At 37.9% G+C, this 10,108-nt stretch overlaps 1 protein-coding gene across 1 annotated transcript; it reads right to left on the bottom strand.

The window, feature by feature from the left end:
* Positions 1-3,174: 3,174 nt before the first annotated feature.
* LOC135936676 (uncharacterized) lies at positions 3,175-9,513 on the bottom strand. Its single transcript, XM_065479579.1, has 10 exons — positions 9,397-9,513; positions 7,014-7,160; positions 6,853-6,956; positions 6,634-6,789; positions 6,539-6,566; positions 4,290-4,412; positions 4,066-4,233; positions 3,608-4,001; positions 3,389-3,553; positions 3,175-3,329 (listed from the first exon to the last, which is right to left on the bottom strand). The coding sequence occupies exons 1-8, from the start codon at positions 9,479-9,481 to the stop codon at positions 3,709-3,711; spliced, it is 1,104 nt and encodes a 367-aa protein (XP_065335651.1). The 5' UTR covers positions 9,482-9,513; the 3' UTR covers positions 3,175-3,329; positions 3,389-3,553; positions 3,608-3,708.
* Between the last annotated feature and the right edge of the window lie 595 nt (positions 9,514-10,108).

Raw genomic sequence — 10,108 nt, 5'->3', positions numbered from 1 at the left:
TAGTAAAGAAGCTCTAAAAATACATAAATAAAAATCCCATTTTTCAAAGTTTTGGAAAGGGATAATAATAAGTAAATTCTTTTACCAGCCTTGCATCAAAGGTTTTGACAAAACGTGCCGGCCAGAACCAACGTGTAAATTGGATGTAAGAATAACAGAATTAAAAAAATGCACCTTCAATTTCATTATCCTGCTTCAAAACCAGACGTTTGCTGTGAGATCTCTTCAGTTGATTGCCAACAGTAAAAATTATAAATAATCTGCATTATTAAATCAAATAAAAACAAATGCAAAGCCTTAGGAGGCGAAATGGTAACGACCGGGAACGGTAAAAATTGCTTCATGGGACTGTACAACAATGAAAAATTCTTATTTTTTTATTTTATTCTTTTATTTTATATTTATCTCCACGGGGCCTGAATATATTGTCATATTAATAAGACGTTATCAATCTAGGTTCTTTTTACGAGCTTCAGGTAGATAAACTCGTTCTCTTTTCATCGTGAAAAATGAATTGCATTGGAGTTTTTGCTGCCAAAATAAATAAACAATAAATTGTTTTAATACATTTTTTGTGAGAGATAACAAAAAAATAGAGAACAATTTTCTTGATTTTGAATTTAAAAAAATGGAATCGAATTGAATCGCTTTATCCTGGAATTTCAATTTAAAGCCTATTGCACCCTCCTGCTAGTCACTGGAAGCATTTGAATTCACTCTGCGGCCGTCTACGCGTCCTTTCCAGCCGCTGCTTTTTATGCGGCAGACGGCGGGCGCGAGCGAGCAACTCTATATTTTACGAGGTGCGCACTGCGCAGTGGCCAGCGAGCGCACAAACTAGAGTCGCTCCTTCACATCTCGCGCCGCTCGCTCCAAATTCTAACAACGTTTTTAGCACACACAATTGATTGATCCATATTAAAATACAGCGTTCAATTGTCACCAGTTGTTGTCATTTTCTGCCAATGGTAGCACAATGAAGGCGAAAAATTTGCTTGAAAGTCAGCACACAACCTATAAAAATAAACTACTGCTTTTTTAAATTTAAATAAAACAATTGTTTATAATTTGAACATTTGATCAGCACTTCCTAATCGGCTTTGAGTTCACCCAGTTGCAATAACACCTCCTGAATGGCCGCAAAGGGCCCAATAATGCTATTTTTTTTCAAAACAAAGATGAGCACGTTGCAGTGATCTTGAACGTTCTGAAAGGATATTAGGAAAAAGGAATGAACATCATATACTGCTACTGCTGCTTTGAGAAAAATGCTGCCGCGATGCAACTTGCTTGGCTTTGGAGTAAAGTGCAAGATGCCTAATCGCAACGGGCAAGAGAACTAAAACGTCACTCGCATCTCCGACAGCAATTACTGCTGGCCAATGCATTCGCAAAAATAAAAACTGAGATATTAAATTTGAAGAAATATCACTGCAGCTTTTCTTTTATAGAACAGTTTATCTTATTTTCATTAAAATTATCAGCACATTTTTTTAATTTAGTTTTATCCGGCATCAGCGTCTCGCTATAATTGAAACGCAGAAGTCGAGAAATTTAGGCAATGGGCGCTGCTCCAGCGTCTACCAGGTTGCATGCTTGCGTCATTTTGACATCAAAAACTATAATAAAGAAGCGAGATTTTTTTAAAGAAACCCCTCTAGGAATATTGCTTTTCAAATTTTGTTGACCAAAATGATTCTTGGCTCCCTTCAGCTATGAAATTATTTTAATTTAACGAAGACGCTCGAGAATATATGAATTTAAGAGCAGAAACTGCTAACGGACTGAGGAAAAAGACTAAAAAGTGCAGATAAGATAATCAAGCCAGCGCGTGTGTTACTTCGATTTAATTCTGCTACAGAATCCTTACAATTTCAACTCGCATACGTAATTTTATGAGCTTATTTTTGTGTTGAATTGATATTTCAGGCGCATAACATTATAAATTGATTTTTTTTAAATTAAGAATTGACTAATCCAAGTGGGTCCGCCGTTTTGACGAAATTGTCCTAGCAGACGTAAGGTCGACACTGAAATAAAAAAACTGCCTAATTTACAGGGTTCAAAAGTTGGTCAATTTCTAAAAAGTTATAAATATTTGAAGGGAATTGTAGCTACTGTCAAGGATAAATTGATAAATATAAGGTGATAACGCCCAACAACTTTACCAATTTGAAAAACTTTGTTAAACAGAGATTAATGAATTTAATTTAAATCATAAAGTCCTGCGTGACTGTAGAAAAGAAAAAAGATTTTAATTTAAGGGAATACTGAAATAAGCCCCATTTAAAAATCATTTAAAAAACGGTGAAACGAATTTTTAAAATGTAAAATTTTTTGAAATTTAGAAATTCAAATTTTATTTATTTAAACTAATTGCAATTTCACAAAATTCAGTCGGCTTTGGTTACTTAAGTGAATACTTTTTTTAAAATTTCGAGTTTTTGAAATGTTTAAAATCAAACCCTCGCCATGATTTTTCAAACTCACGGAGACAATCGATGCCCGATGTGCTAAAACAGCCTCAGCAGCTAACTTCTTTTCTTCCACAAAGTCACATCGCGGCTTTCGCCTGCCTCCTCTCTCTCTCTCTCTCTCTCTCTCTCTCACACACACACACACACACACACACACACACGCACACGCGCACACGCGCACACGCGCACACGCGCACACGCGCACACGCGCACACGCGCACACGCGCACACGCGCACACGCGCACACTGAAACAATGCAATCGTGCTTTTCACCACTATAATTAATCAATCGGATCTTCAACAGGATAATATTTAGAAAATAAAACGGAAGAATGCTGCAACTTTATTTTTCGGTTGAATGTAAATTTACTCAAACATTTATTTTATTGGCATGAATACCAATAATAGCTGATTTAATTTTTTGACGTTATGTCAGGTGTATTATCTACAATCCAGTCCATGTAACTTGCGACGTCAGCGAACAAGGTATATTGATTAGGGCGACAAAACGATCTTTCTTCGCCCTCAAACTCCACTCTTTTCGCAATTCCAAAGCTGACAATGCCACGAATGAACCAACGACCGTCTTTTTCCACGGAAACGCTGCCTCCGTTGTCTCCGTTGCAGGTGGTCGTTCCTACAGTAATCAATGAAATTTACATTAATTCCAAATATAATCAATTGTGCCAAACCATTAGTGTATCCGGCGCAAAAATTGTCTCCCGGCCGCAAATATTTCCCAAAAAACGCCCTTTTTGACAAGAAGCACTCTTTATGAGCTAAAATCGGCAGTCGAACCTCTTGCAATTTATCTGTGCGCGTGTAATTGTCAGCAAGCCCGAATCCAACCGCCTTCAACAGAAAATAGACAAAAATTAAATCTATTTTTTGAATTTACGTACATCCGATACCATAGCTATAGTTCCAGCCACGCGATCCAAGTTAGAATCCTCGTTCCACAGGCAAATCGGTCGGATATGGTCGGTAATTCGTATTTTTGTCTTCAAAATCATGAGTCCGACGTCACTAATGAAATTCGTAGAGTCATATTTTGGGTGCGTGACCAGATTGCTAACCTAAATGATTCCAAAATTATTATGGATGAGAATAATTGACGTGGAAGGTGAAACCATTCTTGTCTGAACACCAGGAGCTGTTCTTTGTCTTTTATCATACATCCCAAGAACAACTATGAAGTCCTCTGCTTTTGATCCATAAAGACAATGTGCAGCTAAAAAGAATATTTTAAATCGAAGTCACGAAAATTCATCAATTCTTTTGCTTCCCTACCAGTCAAAACTACTGTCGGCGAAATCAATGTTCCGCCACAGATTCCTCCAGTCTCCTCATTTTCAATGTTAGCATGCCACGGGTGTCCACCTTGCTGAGCTGTGCTGCCTCCGAAAATATGATGGATCAGTGACAAATCCTCGGATGAATCATCATTGTCTCGTTTTCTTCTACTTTCTGCTGTCGGTTTCCTTCCACAGTCGGGGAAACTGAGGTTGTCTGGTGCGCTGAACTCTTTGAACGAATAATTCACTTGATTAATAAGTTTGCCGATAATTTGGTGCAGGTTTTAGAGTACCTATTTTTCGGGGTGTTGGCTGCGGCATCGACAGAGCATAAATACCTTTTGCATTTCTCACAATCTGGTCAATGTATGGCAATATATCAATGTAAAAATTGCCATGCTCAAATTTTATTGCTCTCAAGAAATATCTCCTTTTGTATCGGTTCACCAAAATTTTATTGCCTATGTTTGGAGTTTAATAATTAATGTCGTGGAATTAAAAATACATTAAAACTTACCCAAACCGTGATTGTGATCCTTCAAACAGAGGATATTTTTTGTGGAAATGTGAGAATTCTTCAGATGATCCAATTCATTTTTTGATAGATTTTTTATGCATTCGCCTGGTCCAATAACAATTTCTGAAAATTTGATGGAAGCGATCAAGAAATGGCGGTAGACCACCAAAATAAAGTTAATTGATGATCAATCAAAAAGTGCATTAATGAAATTTATAGTCAAATATAATTATTTGAATATAAATTTGACTAGTGCCCTAAATTATTAAAGTGGAATGATAGGGATTTTTTATTTAAAAAAATGAAATTTCATGTAGAGTTAACCCTAACCGACCTATTTTTTCCATGTACATCTGACCAAAAGTGCCCCAAAATCCAATTTTTCGAATTTTACCGGTTTCGCCGGGTTTCGCCCTCTTTTTTTAGCATAGGTAATTAATTGCTTCCGGGGCGAGAAAAATTATGAAAATTTAATAGTGAGAAGATAAAAAATAGTGCTTTTAAGTCTTCAAAGAAATTTTTTATTTTTTCAAAAATTGCAGATTTTCAAAAGGGGTCTGTGTTTGGCTTCATTAAAATTCACTAGTTCATAGTAGCGTTAAATACTGCCTAAATTCAGAGAGCTGATTAAATTTCCAGTTTTCCCTCACTCAGCAAAATTTTCTCAAATTTAAAATATTCGAAAAATATTCGTCTGAAAATTTCAGATGTCCGTTAAAGAATGTTTAAAATTTTTTTGGGAAAAATCAAAATACCCAAAATTAAGTTAATTTATTCAAGAATCAACTCAGAAAAAATGTTTCTTTCATTTTAATAATTTTAATGATTTTCAGAGGCAAACTCGGACCCTTATGGCTATCATAGACTGCGTATAATATAAATAAATTTTTTATTGATTTTCAAGGACAGATTCATTGGCTACCATGTGCGAAAATTTCAAATTTTTCTGATAATGAAAACGTAATTAAAATGATAATTGAGTTGCGCGCCGGCCACCTTCTGTAATGCAACCAGAAGCGACGGCGTGAAACGCCCCCCTCTCTTGGCCAGCAGCGCTGGGCGCTGACCAATCAGATTGTTTTTGCCAATTTTCTCCGAAATTTACAGTGCTGCACTATGTTTTCTCACATGATTTAGAATCCTCGGATCGAGATCTATCGGACAGCCAGAGTCTTTTTTTTTGGGAAATGCGGAATTTCAGAGTAAATCGCGATTACACAATTCCGTTGAAAATTCTCCATTTAAAACAATGCTAAGTTTGAGGCCGATTTTCTCGAAAATTTACAGTGCTGCCTATGTATTTTTTTAACTGTACATGATTTTTAGGACCCAATCTGTATGTGTGTTAAAGGATTTTGCGGGGAAATTCATAATCATTACTCTTTAAATACAGAAAAAATATTCAGTTAAAACTTTGTTCCTTTTTAATCGTTTCCTCTCCATCGCGAGGGAAAACTCACGATAGCTTCTCGTCCCAATTTCATCCAATATCCTATGGGCTCATCAATCCAGAAAAGGAGCAACTCGTGTTACCACCCCCACCCCCCCCCCCCCCCCCCCCGTACCGGAGTCTTTATATGGAAAAGCAAGTCATTTTGCCCCATGAAATTCATTCATGCAGGTTGGAAATGTGCAAATAGCAAAGTTAATTTTAGCTTGCGCAAATTCTCGCGAATCTGAATGGACTTATCGTCATAGCAGTGACAGAGAGTATAAAGGTTCAAATCAGCCCGCAATCAACCGCCAAACATCGCTCGGATTCTCACATAGCAACGTACACGCAAAGCATAAGCTCTCAACAACAATGCGATCAAATAGTGGCTTGGTTAAACTTCTGATGCTAGGAAATATTCTAAATGTTTTTAATATCTCACGATTTTAACGACTGATCGTGTGGAAAATATATTGATTTTAAAATCATTACATGTAAAAAATCAGATGATTCCGCGGAAAAATTTGATATTTTGATTGAAATTTGATAAAGTCTAGTCTCAGGATACCCGGCAGGAAAGGTGAGTCGATAAATATTACTCTGTATCTTCAGGAGATCAAGAAGCTAGTCTCCTAGAAGCAAGACTATATTTTGAAAGCCAATTTTGAACGAGGTAAAATTCAGAATTAGAATTCATTCTGACTGAGAATTTTATGGTGCCAGTGCGGCTTAGTTAAACAATTTCAAACTGAAAATTAATTGAATGGCATTTTTAAACAAATGACTACGGTAGCACACAGTTCAAAATTCAACTCACTCTGTGTCCAGTGTTTGTAACCCCCAATCTGTCAAAAGGAAAATAATACAATCAATACACTCAGCAAAATTGTTGCCATTGAAAATAAGTGCTACCCAAAAATGTTGCCATTCAAAGTAGGGTGATTCTGTTTGAAGTTCCGAATCCATTAGGTTGTCTCGGTTGAACAAACAAATGGGCATTACTTCACTAGGCATCATCTTTTCAGTTATGGCAACTTTAGTAAAAGGTAGTTCAATTATATCGAAGATCTGAAACAGTACAAGGAAAAGTATTTTAGTAATTGTTGTTTGTTAAAATGAGAAAATTATTACTCTTATGTCCCTTTTCTTGCATTCATCATCATTTGGTGTCCACCAACAAGCTCTAAGAGAGACCCGTAAATCGTTTGCATCTCGTGTTGAGAAGCCGCATTTGCCTGCATATTAAACATCTCTAATGATGCTATTATTGAAAGAGGAAAGTATCATTTTACCTGTTATTAGAACAGTTCTTGGAGAAAGGGCTATGCCTCCGCAATGTTCATTTTCCCCTGCTAGAGTTCTAACAGAAACGGCCCAGCGGTAAGGAGAATCTTCGTGACCACACTTCTCGACGCTCAAGTTTTCTCCGCCCTCAAAATCTAGGAAAATATTGTTGAAAATCATAACTATGAAAGTCCTAAATATTAATTATTTTGTATACATTTATTGAATCGCATATACAAAATGTTAAAATTGCAAATAATAGTACATATTAGTTTTAATATAGCATTGCACCGACGCACGCGCTCAGACCGCCGACCCCTATGGAAACTTGGCAATAAGGAAATAAATAAATGATATCTCAGTGAAGACACTCTTCAAATTTGCTACAAAAAAAAATTCATGAAATTTCATGTTTTAATCTTATTAATATTGGGCCCGAAAATATTTTAAGATATTTTTCCATTGAGTTAAATAGCTTAATGATAATATGAAGGGAGTGTGAAAAACTTAAAATGACTATGTTGACAGAAAGCGCATTTTATTGGCTACAGAAGGGTTGGTAATTTTTAACGTTTTGCATCAAAGTGGCTGAAAATCAAAATCTTAAAAGCAAATAGTTGGGACTTAATAAATATCATCTCTCGTCGCACGTACATTCACTCGCCGCTCTGCCTCTTCCGCTCTCGCTCCCTCGCGTGACGAGTTTTGCCATGAAAGCAGCGGCAGCGGTCGCGCAGTGCCTTTGCATATTAATATTATGTAATTGTTTCGGCCATTTTTTGTGACCGATTTGGAACCGGAATGGTTGGTAGTTCGATGATAAAGAGCTTTCCGAATGTCTATTTCCATTTGTCAGGGTTTAACCTGACGATATTACGATCACATTAATAATTGTCGCGCACCTATATATATTGACGTGAACTTTCGGGCGCCCACAGGGGAGAGCGGAGGGAGAAACTCAGGTATCAATAAAGGCAACGCAAGAACCTTCCTCTCGCGAGCACACACCCGTCTCGCAAACAGACATTCGCTCTCCTGACGGCACACGAGCAAGAGGGTAACACTCTCGCTCCCCCGCTCGTCCCTCTGGGTAGCCACGCTGTACTGTCACCGCTATCAACAATAAACTGGTATGGTGTGACCGGAATTCTGTCGAATCCAGTCACGTGAAGGGTGAAGGGTTAGTGTCTGTCACCGCGGCGGTACATTATGCTGTTCACGCTGTCGAGGCGTGAAATGCTGACATAGATCTAACCTCTTGTGCAATGTTTGTGTCGTTAATGCGTATAGTAACTGGGCATTTTCCCTTCTTGTCCACCCTGCACCCTTTAAAGTCTACCATGGCTATAGAAGAACAGGCTCTGACCTCGTGATAGGGAGAAGGCGCGCCGGCAGGGCCGACTGCTCCCATTCGGCGGCCCTGCCCCGCGTCGCTGACACCATTGAATTCGTTTGTGTGCTCGGGAGAAATACAAAATTCTGTCGCGAATTTTACTGCGCATCTGTCATTTTACCACGAATATGTGATTGTGGAATAGTATGCATGCAAATCTTAAAGACTGCCTTTGACACAGTTTCTGAGCACATCAATCGATTTTTGAGGGTCGAATTAGGTAAAGTGGATATTTTTCTGACAAAAAAAGTCCAGCGTCCAGCGCGACGTGCGTAGCATGAAGGTATAGTAAAATTTTTTCCCCACCAAAGCATTATGAAGCTGTATGCGAGAATTGCGCATGCGTCAGAGCTGGCACACGCCAACCGCCGGCTGCTAACGGCTGACGTGACGCCTTCATACAGCTTCATAATGCTTTGGTGGGGAAAACATTTTTACTATACTTATGCTACGCACGTCGCGCTGGACGCTGGACTTTTTTGTCAGAAAAATATCCACTTAACCTAATTCGACCCTCAAAAATCGATTGATGTGCTCAGAAACTTCGTTAAAGTCGGTCTTTAATTACATCTCGTGAAAGCTGAGCATAAATGGCTCTTCCTATTGGTATTGAATTTAATGTGCGTCCTCATTAAAAAAATCGAAGTTGTTTCCAAGACTCTGGGTCTGGGGGGGGGGGGGCGGACATATTTGTTTGCATTGGGTTGCTACTACTGTTGCGCATAAGAAGAGAGTTTTCGGCATAAATTTCCTAAATATTTAATATCATAGATCATAGAATGAGTTTCCCAAGTTTACTGTTTCAACTTATTATTTTGAAAATTCGTGATCTGATTGAAAGTTTGTGTTTATGTATTTGTTACAGCTGGCTAGTTTGCCGTCTGCTATTATAAAAGATATAACTTCTAATTTTAGACGGTGGCCGAAGAGTGGCTGAGATTAGCAGAAAGGAATCATAAACAAACAGCGAATTATAAAAAAATAAAATTAATTCTTACACGGAGCTGGAATGTAGTCCTCGCTTTGAGTGGTTTGTGCGGCGCAAAATGCAAGGCTGAGAAAGACGAAAAGTCCGAGCCTCATCTTGATTTCTTCTCCGGTCGCGATGGACCAGGGATGCTACTCGTCTGTGGCACTCAGCGCTCCTCAGTTTATATAGCATGTGTGTAGATTGACCTCTAAAAAGCGTCATGGAGACCTTCAGCACTCGCAAATACATTAATGTGGCAGAAATGACTAAATCAAGAGTTTATTTGTGAAAAGTTATTTGTTCGTTCAGTTTTTATATATTTGTTTCAATTTGAACATCCCAGTTTCGGCACCCTTCCTGTTGTAGATTTAAAAATGCAGGCAAATACCTAAAATTTTTGGTCACGCGTAATATTTGCTATTTTTGTTCGGGATTAGAGCTCCCGAATTAATTTCAAAAAGATTTATGCAAACAATTATGCGCAGAATTTAAAAATAAATTGGTTTTCGAAATGCGAATGGTTTGCCAAACAAATTTAACTTGGTGGCCGTGATAAAAATAGTACTCTAATTTATGATTTATAATTATGCAAGAGGAAAAATTCGATCGCTGTGATTTGTGGCTGTTTTTCTCGGTTTAAGATCGAAGTTTGGGTCCAATTCTCTGCTGACTCTGATGCCCTATTGACCTTGTTGTTTTTTAACCAGGTCACGTGATTTATAGGGCTGTGAATTTTAGAC

The sequence above is a fragment of the Cloeon dipterum genome, chromosome 2 (genome assembly GCF_949628265.1).
Source record: "Cloeon dipterum chromosome 2, ieCloDipt1.1, whole genome shotgun sequence".
NCBI classification, from domain to species: domain Eukaryota; kingdom Metazoa; phylum Arthropoda; class Insecta; order Ephemeroptera; family Baetidae; genus Cloeon; species Cloeon dipterum.
The sequence above is the reverse complement of the archived record's forward strand: the minus strand, read 5'-3'. Positions and strand labels throughout refer to the sequence as shown.